The 14,900-nt window shown below is 47.5% G+C and overlaps 1 protein-coding gene and 1 long non-coding RNA gene across 2 annotated transcripts; both read left to right on the forward strand.

Moving 5' to 3' along the window:
- The first annotated feature begins 2,742 nt into the window (after nucleotides 1-2,742).
- On the forward strand, nucleotides 2,743-3,403 carry LOC123089377 (uncharacterized). Its single transcript, XR_006442266.1, has 3 exons — nucleotides 2,743-2,933; nucleotides 3,035-3,205; nucleotides 3,295-3,403. It is a non-coding gene; the product is annotated as an uncharacterized lncRNA (long non-coding RNA).
- A 3,527-nt stretch (nucleotides 3,404-6,930) lies between these two features.
- On the forward strand, nucleotides 6,931-14,689 carry LOC123115180 (uncharacterized). The gene is made up of 3 exons (XM_044536418.1): nucleotides 6,931-7,076; nucleotides 13,225-13,571; nucleotides 13,650-14,689. The coding sequence occupies exons 1-3, from the start codon at nucleotides 7,043-7,045 to the stop codon at nucleotides 14,355-14,357; spliced, it is 1,089 nt and encodes a 362-aa protein (XP_044392353.1). The 5' UTR covers nucleotides 6,931-7,042; the 3' UTR covers nucleotides 14,358-14,689.
- The last annotated feature ends 211 nt before the right edge of the window (nucleotides 14,690-14,900 follow it).

Raw genomic sequence — 14,900 nt, forward strand, 5'->3', positions numbered from 1 at the left:
AGCCATGGGAAACCAGTTCGCCATGACCTTTTCGTCCCTGTTGGCCACTTCGATGCCCAGTTCATAGAGCTGCAGGAACTCCGCGGGGTCGGCAGTGCCGTCGTAGCGAGGAGGCAGGTCCGACTTGAACTTGCCCGGCCAGGCGACACTGCGCAGCTCGGTGGTGAAGGCGCGGCAGCCTGCGGTGGCCACCGGAGCTCTCTGCTGACGCGGGGCTTGCTCCTGGGGATTCCCGCGTGCCGCTGCCAGGAGCAGCGCGGGGTCTTGATGTGCTGGCGCAGGGATGCGGTCATGGCGTGCTGTTGCAGGAAGCACGCGAGCACCTTCTTGTGGACAAGGGATTTCTTGGCAGCTCCTTTCTTGTCGCGCGGGCGCTGGACGCGGTGGATCTCTTCCAGGGGCCGCGCGCCTTGGAGCCAGGGCGCCTTCTTGGGGAGGAGGTGGCAGAGGCACCTCCTGAGCTGCATCACCCGCGCAGGACGGAGGGCGAGACAACGAGAGGGACGGCGCTGGGGAGCCCCGTGCGGCGCTGACGAGCTCGCTGATGCGAGCGAGCCACTCCTCGAAGAGGTCCTTAACTGGACGGTAGTGCAGAAGCTCATGCGCCAGGAGCAATGCGGCGTGCGCGTCCGTGGGAGCACGACAGGCGTGCGACGACAAACCAGCTGGAGTCAGCGACGGGGTGGCGGTGCGGCCTTCCCGCCGCACCGAGGGATGCAGCGACAAGGCCTGCTGCTCGTTCCCCGCCGGGCCGGTGGCGCCGTTGGCGGCAGGTGACGGGGAACGACGGGGACACCCGCCGACGGGAGCCGTCTGGGCGACGCGGGCAGCAAGAGCGGCCCGACGCTCGACGCGAGCCCGACGAGCGTCAGCCATGGACACGACGGACGAATGAACACGGAGCAGCGGAAGAAAGATTCCGGCGCACCCCTACCTGGCGCGCCAAATGTCGGATGTGGGGTTCCGGCAGACCCTTAAGGTTCGAACTCTAGGGTGCACGCGAAGATCTTCCCCCTACCAACCCACGCCCGAACGCCTCGCGAGAATCCAAGCTAAACGATGAACAACACGAGGGACACAAGATTTATACTGGTTCGGGCCACCGTTGTGGTGTAATACCCTACTCCAGTGTGTGGTGTGGTGGATTGCCTCAGGGGCTGATGATGAACAGTACAAGGGGAAGAACAGCCTCGCGAAAGGTGTTCTTGAGCTGGTGTGGTGTTCTCGTAGGAAAGGATTCGATTCCCGTTGGCTTGGTGAGAACTCGATGCCTTCCTACTGTGGCTATCTCTATATATAGAGGCCCTGGTCCTCTTCCTAAATATTGAGCGGGAAGGGTGCCAACAACGGCCATTTTGAAGGGGAACATCTTGTACAAGCTATCCTGACTAAAGTTGGTCTTCGGCTGCCAAAGGTACTGGCGATGACGCCGTCTAGGGCTCCATGGTGACCTCCATCCTGCCGCTCTACTGGTCTTGGTCTCGTTGCACCAATATGGAAACCTTTGCCTGATGCCTTGGTACTCCGCGCCTGTGCTTGCCCCCTTTGCACCAAAGAGAAAATAAGGGCACTGCGCAGGCCGGCGCCCGCCTGGTCTCGATCGTCACGGCTTGCGTCACGAGCACCTCGCGAGGTACCCTTGCCTTGATCTCTCCGCCTCCTCGCGAGCCTGCCTGGCGAGGCCGCTCCTGAGGAAGCCTTGCGTCGTCCGCCCCGCGAGGCTTGGCCCCTCGCGAGGGTCTTGAGTTTGCGTTGATGAAGATGGGCCGCACTGGGCCTGCACTTGAGCCACGCCGCAGGCCGCAGGCAGGCAAGTCTGGGGACCCCCGTTCCTAGAACGCCGATATTCATGTCCATTACGGTTTTCTGGCTGAATTGAAACTAAAACCAATTAAAACATAGGCCTCCAATACATACATCTAAACAAAGCATTAGGCATATATTTGGCAATGCGCGATGGTACGGAATTTGCAAAGTATTTTGGGTTTTGTAGAGTGGAAGCATAATCAGATTCTTAGGTAGTGATCGATTACTGCATGGAACAAATGAGATGGCGGGACTTGGTGGCGACAATTTTTGCGGAGTATGGGGATGTGGCTTCACTTATAGGAAAGGTCATTTTTAAACATTGTGTTTGGTCTTGTAATAAAGCCACGCATGTGCTAGCGGGTTATCTCTACTCCTAATGTCTCAGTTGGTAGGTCACGTTTCAGGTTTTATTTTCGTCCCACCTCACCCGGTCTTTTTTGGTACTTCTTTGGTACTTCCTCCCACCTCCCACCCATTTTATTTCGCTGGTTTTTTTTCATTCTTCCCCCACCCCACCGGTTTAGTTTCGCGTCACCCTCTCACACAACGAAAAAAATCTTAATCTCTACTCCTAATGTCTCAGTTGGTAGGTCGCGTTCCGGGTTTTATTTTCATCCCACCTCACCCGGTCTTTTTGGTACTTCTTTGGTACTTCCTCCCACCTCCCACCGTTTTATTTCGCTGGTTTTTTTTGTTCTTCCCCCACCCCACCGGTTTAGTTTCGCGTCACCCTCTCACACAACGAAAAAAATCTTAACGGATCATAACTTTCCATGCTGGTGCAAGTTATTTTTAGTAATGTCTTTATGTGAAAGAATCAATCACGATCAATCTCTAGATATCAAATCTAAATTAATTAACCTTACCTTAAATTGCTCAATCACATTAATTAGGAAACAAAATAACCGATTTTAAGAAAATATCTACTCTTAATGGAGGGTATTACATACCAAACATAGGTACGTCATTAGCTCGCTTCCTTCCCTTCTCTTCCCTTCGTCCCTCAGTCCCATGCTCGTGGCGCTGAAGTGGCATCGACAGGCGATGGCGGCGAGGACAGCACGTGGCAGCCCCTGAAGCACGAACACGACTGCACCTCGGGTCTGCCGTCTCCCAAGATATGGGTGAGTTCTCGTGATGCCCACCCTAAACCCTCACGTCCTACAAATTCCTCAACCTCTACCATCTCGATTTCGTCCATGCTCTGATCCAAATGACGATGCAGCTCCGGCCGATTGACAATGGAGGTTTGCCATCCTTCCTCTCAGCACCCACTCCTGGAGGAACGACACGCCATGCCGATCGAACCCGGTCGAGATCACTCACCAAGATTGCTATTCGGAAGAAGAGTGGGACGGGATCTGCACTTTTGTTAATATAACATATACTTGTGCAGGTGCAGGTTTTGTTTTAAAAATCCAATTTGTTTATCCTTTTGTCGCTGAAATTGTTTACTAATTATGTCATTGGTTTTATTTCTTCTAGATGTTGTATATTCTTGGATTGAAGGGACTGTCTGACAAGGTGAAAGAGCTAATCTCTACTCCTAATGATCATGGGCTAATCTCTACAGTTTATTTTTGTCCGGTTTTTTCGTCCCACCTCCACCCCCTAGCCAGCCCCACCCCTCGATCTTCTCCAAGTTTCCGGTTTTCTTTTTTCATGCAGGAAATCAGGACACAATCTATCTTTCCTTTAATGCACATCTCCCCAGTAAAAAAATCAGGACACTATCCCCTCCTTCCTATTAACACTAACACACATTTCTTCTGAAAATCCGGGACGTAATCCTCTCCTTCCCACTAATCTCTCTTATATGGCTTTCCCATAATTATGTCGGTCCTGCTCAGTTTGATATAATTCAATTTGGACGAAGGACGCCAGAGATTAACTTTCGCTGGCAGAGAAAGAGACTAGGGATTGATTGGTTTTAAACATTGGATTCGGTATTAGCTTAACATCTGCAGGAACAAGACGACCATAGGAAAGGCTGGCTTGCTCGACCTGCATGTTTCCTGTATATTCATTCTCTCTCCAATTCTAATACAGTCCAATTGATCATTGTATATTTATCTAATCATGGTTCCTATATCGTTTTGTATGGCTACGTGATGGGGTCGCATCCACATGGGGGAATATCGCAGATTGGATCGGAAGCAGGCCGCACAGATGAACCACCCCACCTCGTTGTCTGCCTGCACGATCTCCATTAATATCCAGCGCCGCCTCTCGAGTGGACGACCTGCATGTCGCCAACAACACCACTTACCTCTGCGCTCCGACCAAAGATCATTGTCCAGGTGAGGGTACCTCGCCGCAAGCCCGCAACAGTTGCCGTCACTGTTGATTATTCGTACTCAGATTAAGTTTCAGGCTCAGTCGTCTCTGTCGTCACTCGTCAGCGCACAGACGATGGGTTGGTGCCATACTATCATGTGGCATCTCCGTCGTTCTGGGCCGGGAAGATAACAGATTTTCAGAAAACAAATAATACATTTTAACCTAACTTCCTTAAATTATGCAAATCAATCGATTCCTTTTATTGGTTCAATTTGTCTTAGGAAACAAATAACAGATTTTTAGGAAACAAATAATACATTTTAATCTAACTTTCCTAACTTATGCAAATCAATCGATTCCTTTTATTGGTTCAATTTGTCTTAGAAACAAATAACAGATTTTCAGGAAACAAATAATACATTTTAATCTAACTTCCTTAAATTATGCAAATCAATCGATTTCTTTTATTGGTTCAATTTGTCTTAGGAAACAAATAACAGATTTTCAGGAAACAAATAATACATTTTAATCTAACTTTCTAACTTATCTAAATCAATCGATTCCTTTTATTGGTTCAATTTGTCTTAGGAAACAAATAACAGATTTTCAGAAAACAAATAATACATTTTAATCTAACTTCCTTAAATTATGCAAATCAATTGATTCCTTTTATTGGTTCAATTTGTCTTAGGAAACAAATAACAGATTTTTAGGAAACAAATAATACATTTTAATCTAACTTTCCTAACTTATTAGTGAAATTTGTTTTAGGAAACAAATAACAGACACGTCACAACTTTCCTCCCAATAAATAGTTTCTTAACATTTGCAAACTTTCCTAATCAGACACGTCACAAACGGGCAGGTACTGATATCACGTTATCCAACAATAAAACCCCAATTTGCATAGAAATCAGTTCAAAAATCCTAACTTTCCTAAATTTTTACCTTTCCTTGATAACAACAAACATTTTTTTATGTTTTCCATCGATATTAGCATTTTTTTGAATTGAGATCTCCGGGTTATGATTTTTTTGTGATTCTTTCCAATTGTGACCTCTCCTTCCACTCCGGCTCCTTGTCGGATAAACACCTCCACCACAGCCAGGTGACACCGCCCCAGACCTCCTGCCTCTCCACAACTTCTCCGCCACCTCCTTCTCGTACTCCATTAACAATCCTCCGCCATATTTGTCCACGGCGGTGTCGAGGACATGGTGCAGCAGCGTACCAGCGGTAGAGCAGCGCATAGCAGCAGGAAGCAACACGCAGTAGGTGAGGCTGAGGGGGCGGCCGGCAGAAGATGGCCATGACTGGAGGCCGTGCAAGGCAGGGGGGAAGCAGACGGGGCAAGCGCAGCCAGCGAGAGTGTGGCACGCGACCAGGGTGTGTGCCACGCGGGGCATAGTGGTGCGGTGGCTGCGGCGAGCGCGACGGCAGCGGCGGGCGCGACCGACGCGGTGTAGCATGGGCGTGGGCATGGAGAGGGAGTGGCCCCGCGGGCGCGGAAGAAGAGCGGCAGGCTCGGGCATGGGCGTGCATAGGAGCGGGCATGTGCCACGGGGTCAATCCGAGGAGCTCGGTGGCTACCCCTGCAATGGCCATGGCGGACGGCGGTTCTCGGCCACGGCGAAATACCTAACGAGAGCAAACGAGAGGGGAGACAAGGGAAAGGCAAGAGGAGATCATGGCGGTGTCAATGGCGCCCTAGGCGAAGACATGGGAGCTCGGGGCGGCGCAGATCGAACGACAATGTCGCGGTGGCCCAAGGTTGAGGAAGACGGCAGCGACATCGATGGCGGGGTGCTGGACTTGATCTCGTTGGCGCAGACGAAGTAGCGAAGGCATTAGGAGCTCCTTGACAAGCTCCTAGCCCGCAGGGAGGGCAGTGGCCATGTGGACGGGGTCGGTCATGGTGGTCGTGGCGTCTGACTTCCTCCAGATCGACAGGATCGAGCGAGCGAGGAGGAGAAGTGGATTTGGGAGGGGGCGTCAAGGAGGAGTGAGGCCATGGGGTAGGGAAGGCAGGGCGTCACCCTTATCCATTCCCCTTCGATGCCAGCGAGGTGGTCGGGCGGGAGCCCGTCTCTGTAGCGACGCGGCTCGGGGAACAGGAGAAGACGACCGCGCGGGGACTGGACCGCTGAGCCGGTTCGGTGGCAGGGCCCGGGGGGCAGGGCGAATCCCCTTTTACATCGTCCTTTTGTTTTTTCAATGTATTCTAATCTGTTTCTCCTTTTTAACATAGTTTTCTATTTATTCTTATCAACTAAATGATCTCTACTCCTAATGTCTCAGTTGGTAGTCTCTGTTTCGGGTTTATTTTCGTCCCACCTCCCGAGTGAGGGAGAGGGGGAGAGAGTGTGAGGAAGAGGGAGGGAGAGGGTGTGTGTGTGAGAATTTGATGATAAAAAAGGTCGTCGATGTCACTTAATATGTATGAGAATATTCAATATAATATTAACATAATTGATATTGAACTTTTAAAGTTAATGTGGCCCCGTTGCAACGCACGGGCGTTCTTCTAGTAGTTATTGTAATAAGATTTTGAGTACTTAGATGAATGGGGCTTCTGCCCTGTCTAGTCCCGGAACTTGTGAGCGATGTACTCCCTTCGTCTCATAACATTTTTCAATACTAGTGCAGTGTCAAAAAATGTGAGACATAGTTTCAATTAAGTTAGTGATGATGATGCCTTCCCTCAAGGACTTATTTTTTACAAACCACCAAAAATTGTTAGGCACACATCTCGTACTTGTGGGGCCCACTTGGCACAGCAGCCAAAAATCCCCAAATCCGTTCTCGCACGCGCAGGTCACATCCCGCGGCAACGCGCGCACCTCGCCGCCGGGAGACACCCCGCCTCCGCTGCCCCCCCCCCCCCCCCCCCCCCCCCCCCCCCCCCCAACGCGGCCATCAATCGCCGTTGGATTGCTGGGCGGCGACGGAGTCGATGTCGGGAGGCCAAGAAGGCGGCGAGGACTCAGGTGATTTGATTCTTTCTGATCTACGGAAAGGCATGAAGAGTCGCGATTCTTCTTAATTTTCAAAGGATCGACGAGAGCCTTGGTTGTATGGTTTGGTTTTGCTGGTCTACTCCCGTTTGTTCATGCAAATCTCTTAGCTGAGCTGTCGAAGTAGCCTTCCCTTACGGATAACACAATACATTTGCACTTGTGTACCGCACAATTAAACATGCACCGAACACGTAGTAGTATTGTACTCTGATCAGTGTTAAATGCTGCCTAACATCTTGTTAAAAGGCCTTTTTTTAGCTGTTACAAGACTATTTGTTAAGACAACAATATTTATTTGAATGCCTTTCCACAAATGATGAAATGAACACGTATGGGAAGTAGAGATGGTTACTCATTAGTCATTACTGGTACTTTTCCAATTTTTGTTGTTATGGAGCAGTCCCAATTGTCTTGTACCCTACAGTGAAAAAAGTGCGCTTAAGCATGCCTAGGCGCTAGGCGAGAACAGTACTCCTAGCGCTTAATCATGCCAGGCGTGTGCTTAGGCGAGATATGCGCTAGGCAGTGACAAAACACACAATTAACGCCTAGCGCTTAACAGTTGTAAGTTGAAATGAAACCAGATGCGGTTTTGACAGAGTTTTGTTGTGAGTTGATTGAAAGCGCCTTTCGCTCCAGTTTCTCTCACAATTATTTTCAGAACACAAATAAGAAAATATGCCTAATAAGTGATATGACTAACCAGGATTATAGTCAAAATTTGGACTAGTCCTTGCTAGCTTCTTTCCAAAGGGTCTGTTTTGGAACATAGGTAATTCATAGTTCGCAACTTTGTCTTGAGTGATTTCATTTCCATTATAGAATGTCTCTACATTCCGCACAATCCATTTTTGTGGTATCAAATATGCTCTCATCTGCATAGCTGTAGTGTGGATTCAGCAAATATGCAGTCAAATATCTTTCATACTCTTGTAAACAATGGCTAGCGCATCTTTGTAATGACGCTCGACATTGCCAAAAGCCTCTTTTGTCTCCTTCTTTGACTTCACAATCTCTCCATACACAAAGCCCATGGGCGGCCACACATCACCATCAACCTAGGGTAGCACCTTCACCAAGGGCTCGAACACCTTAATGCAAAGATTCACTCCCTTCCAAATGGCCTTGTTCAGAATGATTGCTGTTGCATTCTTGCCTTTCTTCGTGTCTTGTCCCACTTCGAGGATACCACCATCTTCCTTAGTGAATCAGCCTTATCTGCAAAGTGAGGAATCGGGAAGGAAATCTGGTCACTCCTGGCCTGATGATTTTTATCTTCTTGGTGAAGGGCCTCATGCATTCCAAGGTGCGGTGGTACCCATACACAAATATTGTGAAAGCTTTGGCTTGGTCAAGTATCTTCTTGAACTTAGACAAGGTGCCAATCCCTTGGAGCATCAGATTGACAGTGTGAGTCACACAGGCATTGTTCCAAATATCGGCCAGTTAATCGGCATATCGGTCAATTAATCGCTACTGGGTGGGTCACCGAATAGCTGTTTAACTGAATTATTGGCCGATAAACTGGAAAATTCGCCTATTTATCCCTACTCGGCACCTGACTGATATGGTACCAGTTAGCGATATCTTGAACATTGCACACAGGAGCTCCAAAAGATGTTTGGCCTCTTCACTTTCAGGAGATCTTTAGCCCCCATGTTGTTCGAAGCATTGTCGGTCACAACCTGCACCATTTGTTCAGCACCTAATTCATCAATTGTTTTGTCAATGAGATATTCAGATTGAAGATCATCTCACTTGTATGTGGTGTGTCTGTTGTCTCCTTTGGCTTGATGAAGCTAACACTTTCCGAACAATGTGTGAGCAGTTTCATAATGCTTCTCCTCTTCATATCAGTCCAAGCATCGGTCATGAGAGAGCAGCCATTCTCAATCTTCTCATCCCCTCTGTTTCTTGAGTTCACTCTTGGTTTTTGCATACTCTGCCTTCAGTAAAGGCTCACGGAGATCATATAGAGTAGGTGGATCAAGACCAGGGCCAAATTGACCAATGGCCTCAACCATCTGCCTGAACTTGTCATTGTCAGTTGCATTGGATGGTATTGCTGCATATAAGAGAGACACAACATCTTGTATAAGAGGGCAGCAAAAACTCCAATTGAAACAAACTCATCATTGTCATCGTTTTGTACTTATGCCTCATACACCCGTTTTGCAATGTAGTGATGTGCTCGAAGTGCTCTCTCACTAAAAAGCACAAACACGTCTGAAACTGCCAAATCGGTGTCCTCGTATGGGCTCAGCCTGATACGAACCCTAATTTTTCAGGCTGCTCGACCTTGAACCTGTCCAGGCTCCAGCTAACGCGCCGCCGCCGCCGCCACTGCCTGGACTTGGCCGCCGCCGCCTGGTCGAGCCGTTTTCCAAGCCCGGCAAGGCGGCAACCTCTCCTCCCAAAGGCAACCACGCTGGAGCAATTAACCTCGAGTCCTTGAGTCTCTTCATCTCTTTGCAGCCATGATGTTGCTGTTTGGGTTTTTGATTGCTGCATGATGTTTTTTACTAGCTGCTGCTTAGTGTTGATTGCTGCTTGCTGTTAGGGAGCATGGCATCTGGCTGCGCCACATCCGGTAGCCAATTAAGTGATGTATTTTGCAAGTTGTAATAACATGGGTCTGGAGGCAGTCTGATGATTGAGAACTTGAAAAGGCAGACAACAAATGGGGCAGTACTCTGATCTCATCTCAGTTTTTCTTTAATATTTTGTCTTTAACTCTGTATTACATGGCATGTTTTTAAAATTTTGTTCTATACTCGCCATATCCCCACAACAAACAACAACAAAGCCTTTAGTCCCAAACAAGTTGGGGTAGGCTAGAGGTGAAACCCATAAGATCTCGCAACCAACTCATGGCTCTGGCACATGGATAGCAAGCTTCCACGCACCCCTGTCCATAGCTAGCTCTTTGTCGATACTCCAATCCTTCAGGTCTCTCTTAACGGACTCCTCCCATGTCAAATTCGGTCGACCCCGCCCTCTCTTGACATTCTCCGCACGCTTTAGCCGTCCGCTATGCACTGGAGTTTCTGGAGGCCTGCGCTGAATATGCCCAAACCATCTCAAACGATGTTGGACAAGCTTCTCCTCAATTGGTGCTACCCCAACTCTATCTCGTATATCATCATTCCGGACTTGATCCTTCCTCGTGTGGCCACACATCCATCTCAACATACGCATCTCCGCCACACCTAACTGTTGAACATGTCGCCTTTTAGTCGGCCAACACTCCGCGCCATACAACATTGCGGGTCGAACCGCCGTCCTGTAGAACTTGCCTTTTAGCTTTTTGGCACTCTCTTGTCACAGAGAATGCCAGAAGCTTGGCGCCACTTCATCCATCCGGCTTTGATTCGATGGTTCACATCTTCATCAATACCCCCATCCTCCTGCAACATTGACCCCAAATACCGAAAGGTGTCCTTCCGAGGTACCACCTGGCCATCAAGGCTAACCTCCTCCTCCTCACACCTAGTAGTACTGAAACCGCACATCATGTACTCGGTTTTAGTTCTACAAAGCCTAAACCCTTTCGATTCCAAGGTTTGTCTCCATAACTCTAACTTCCTATTTACCCCCGTCCGACTATCGTCAACTAGCACCACATCATCCGCAAAGAGCATACACCATGGGATATCTCCTTGTATACCCCTTGTGACCTCATCCATCACCAATGCAAAAAGATAAGGGCTCAAAGCTGACCCCTGATGCAGTCCTATCTTAATCGGGAAGTCATCGGTGTCGACATCACTTGTTCGAACACTTGTCACAACATTATTGTACATGTCCTTGATGAGGGTAATGTACTTTGCTGGGACTTTGTGTTTCTCCAAGGCCCACCACATGACATTCCGCGGTATCTTATCATAGGCCTTCTCCAAGTCAATGAACACCATATGCAAGTCCTTTTGCTCCCTATATCTCTCCATAAGTTGTCGTACCAAGAAAATGGCTTCCATGGTCGACCTCCCAGGCATGAAACCAAACTGATTTTTGGTCACGCTTGTCATTCTTCTTAAGCGGTGCTCAATGACTCTCTCCCATAGTTTCATTGTATGGCTCATCAGCTTAATTCCACGGTAATTAGTACAACTCTGAACATCCCCCTTGTTCTTGAAGATTGGTACTAATATACTCCGTCTCCATTCTTCTGGCATCTTGTTTGCCCGAAAAAAGAGGTTGAAAAGCTTGGTTAGCCATACTATCGCTATGTCCCCGAGACCTTTCCACACCTCAATGGGGATACAATCAGGGCCCATCGCCTTGCCTCCTTTCATCCTTTTTAAAGCCTCCTTCACCTCAGACTCCTGGATGCGCCGCACAAAACGCATGCTGGTCTCATCAAAGGAGTTGTCCAATTCAATGGTAGAACTCTCATTCTCCCCATTGAACAGCTTGTCGAAGTACTCCCGCCATCTATGCTTAATCTCTTCGTCCTTCACCAAGAGTTGGCCTGCTCCGTCCTTGATGCATTTGACTTGGCCAATATCCCTCGTCTTCCTCTACCGGATCTTAGCCATCTTATAGATGTCCCTTTCACCTTCCTTCGTGCCTAACCGTTGGTAGAGGTCCTCATATGCCCGACCCCTTGCTTCACCAACAGCTCGCTTTGCGGCCTTCTTCGCCATCTTGTACTTCTCTATGTTGTCTGCACTCCTATCCAGGTATAGGCGTCTGAAGCAATCTTTCTTCTCTTTAATCGCCTTCTTGACATCATCATTCCACCACGAGGTATCCTTATCTTCGCTTCTCCTTCCCCTGGACACTCCAAACTCCTCCGAGGCCACCTTACGAATGCAAGTCGCCATCTTCATCCACACATTGTCCGCATCCCCTCCTTCCTCCCAAGGGCCCTCCTTAATTACCCTCTCCTTGAACACCTGAGCTACCTCCCCCTTGAGCTTCCACCACTTCGTTCTAGCGACCTTGGCACGCTTATCCCGCTGGACACGAATCCGAAAGCGGAAGTCAGCAACCACCAGCTTATGCTGGGGTATAACACTCTCCCCAGGTACCACCTTACAGTCTAGGCACGCACGCCTATCTTCTCTTCTCGTATAGCTTTTTTTTGGAAAATGCCATATCCCGTGTCCCCGTATGCGTATTGCCGTGTCCGTGTCTCCGTATCCGTGCCTTTTAGCTCTCTCATCCCATGATGCCTTGTTAATCTTCACTTGCTTGAGCCTATATGGGTATTTAATACATTTGTATATACACTTTACTTGTATTTGTAACAAGAGCCAAACTGAGCTTATTTTTACTGGCCATCTGTAGCATTCGTTGATGGATCTCAGATCACTTAAGTTATTGAATGTGAATCTTGATACCATGGCTAATGAAAATGAGATAATGGTTTTTACAACGTGATGACATCATGCTTTCGGTTAGGTGGTGGTACTACTTAGAGATGGAGTATAAGATATGCAGTTAAACTTAGTAATACTGCCGTCATATATAGGTTGTGAATATCATCATTTAATAACCTACTGTACCACGAAGAATTGTCCAATCACCAATGATATTATCTTTGCATGAAGAGGAAGTTGGTGTTTGAACTCTGAACGGGTGTTTTATATTTCTTGCTCACAGAACCTCTTTTCCATACAGGACTTGAGTGAAGTTTGTAACCCATGTTCTGTTGGGCACAGTAAGATAACTATTAAGTATAGACATCATCTCCTATGATGACCAAAGATTCTAAATAGTGCCTAGATTGATTATATTAGTTATAGTCTTATAGATCAGCCAGAAGTGAATTGCCAATAGGTAGTACATTGATTTGGAGAGACCGAAGTTAGTATAAGAACTTTCTGGATTGATTATAGTAACAGATCAAGTAGAGGTGAACTGCCACTGGTTAATGTGTATCTGCCTGATGGGTTTAGGGTGAACATCGATTTATTTTCATTGTGATGTATTATCTAGCAGTGCTGAATGCATTTATTTGATGACGTTTGCACCACTTGTTGCACTACGGTTACTTGTATGGCTTCCACTATTTTTTACATGACCGTAAGTATGATTTACCTCTTATCATTGACCTCACATCAATAACGTAGATAAGTCATCTTAATTCTGTGGCTTTACATGCTTCCTGCAGATCACATCATGGACCTAGGTGAAGATCAGAATTCCTTTAAAACCAAAAGGTCAAGAGCCACAAATTGGCCCTCAGTAATGTCAAAGTTTCTACTTAATTGGTACCTTGAGAAAAAGAAGGCGATGCCACCTAAGACCAAATTCAAGAAGACACACCACCATTATTGCCAAGCTGCACTAAATGCTAGATTTGAGTCTGCTTACACTGTTGATCAGGTCCATCGCCATTTGAGGCGTTTCAAGGAGGTTTGGAATATTGTGGCGCGTTATATGAACGAGAACGGGAGCAGGTTTGACAAGAAAAACAAAATGTTAATACTACCTTCTGCAACCATGGCTGCTCTACCTGTAAGTATTGCATCACTAGAAAGTAAATTAATATTTTGTAGTTTTCCCAGTGCACTGATGGATAGTTTTCTTGTATAGTTAGCAGAACGTGCTATTCTCGTTAAACCTATTCCATTCTTCGACCATTTGCAAGCTCTCTTCAGCGATTGCCCAGTTGATGGTGCCTCTATGACAGACCTGTTGACAGATGCTGACTTAAATGATGATCAGATGGAAACCCAGGATCCGTTGAACATGATGGTTGTTCATGCAGACACAGGGGACCCACACGAGGCAGGCTTGGACAAAGTTGTTTTGGGGGGTGAAGATGAGTGTCATGAGGTTGCAGTTATTAGCGCTGTTGGTACAGTACCATGTGAAGTTATGTCAGGCACTAGTGCACCATCTGCTGAACCATCAGGATCTGCTGAGAGCACAATAGCTGCTCTCAAACCCAGCTTGAAGCAGTGCAAGATAGTCAGCAAAGCAAAAGCAAATCCAAAGCCACAGGCTGTTGCGCTACATGATAGCAGGAAACCAGACGCGTTCAACAGGAACTTAATGGGGATCCATGACAGACTCGCTAAACCAACACGGACAGCACCACCACTGTCAGACCCAAATGCTCCTCTGTGGAACATGCTAAAGGAAATTCCGTTGACACCTGCTGATAGGCTGTCAGTAGGCATTTATCTTTGTAAGCCAGAGTTTGAAGTGCATCGAAGTTTTTTCATGAGTATGGGTAAGGAGTACCTAGAGGCATGGGCCCACAAGTTCTTGAGTGGAGGGGAGCCTGGAGCCTTGTAGTTTGATTGCTTAATCATGGCTCATTGCTTTAAATTCAGCCCATGCTGTCCGTGGATGAATTGTTCTTCAGACTTCAGAGGGCCTTGTTTGTGCTGCTACATATTGGTGCACCTCTTGTGCTATAAGCATTGGTAAATATGATTAGTCTTTTCGCGGGAACACTATTAGTTAGTTATCATGTAACTTGCCTTAACACCTTACCCGATGGTCCAGTGTAGTTTGCGGACAATTTGTGAGCATCTTATGCTCATGGCTTATTCTATGTATGATCAGATGTCCCAAGATTACAAATGTCAACTGAAATAATGGTATGTTATGTGTGGTTTGTTTTCTGAAGGTGTGAATTTTCTTCAGCTCAAGGACTGTCTTTCGCTTCACCAGCAGTTTATACAATGGACACACTAAAGTCTAAATAAAGTATGCTCAGATGTATGAGGGGTATATGTACCGCAGAGTTGTTTGTGTGGTGGTGGGGGGGGGGGGGGGGGGTGTATAGAGTGCAGTACACAGTTTATATGTAAGGTCTGTGAACTATCCGATTTT

This window comes from Triticum aestivum, chromosome 1B (genome assembly GCF_018294505.1).
Source record: "Triticum aestivum cultivar Chinese Spring chromosome 1B, IWGSC CS RefSeq v2.1, whole genome shotgun sequence".
Classification (NCBI taxonomy): domain Eukaryota; kingdom Viridiplantae; phylum Streptophyta; class Magnoliopsida; order Poales; family Poaceae; genus Triticum; species Triticum aestivum.

Excerpts from the sequence above, each read along its gene's own strand:
- LOC123115180 (XM_044536418.1), top strand. The coding sequence starts at position 7,043 with ATGTCGGGAGGCCAAGAAGGCGGCGAGGACTCAG. Across the intron at positions 7,077-13,224 it reads AGAAGGCGGCGAGGACTCAG|ATCACATCATGGACCTAGGT; the intron begins GTGATTTGATTC and ends TGCTTCCTGCAG. Across the intron at positions 13,572-13,649 it reads CAACCATGGCTGCTCTACCT|TTAGCAGAACGTGCTATTCT; the intron begins GTAAGTATTGCA and ends TTTCTTGTATAG.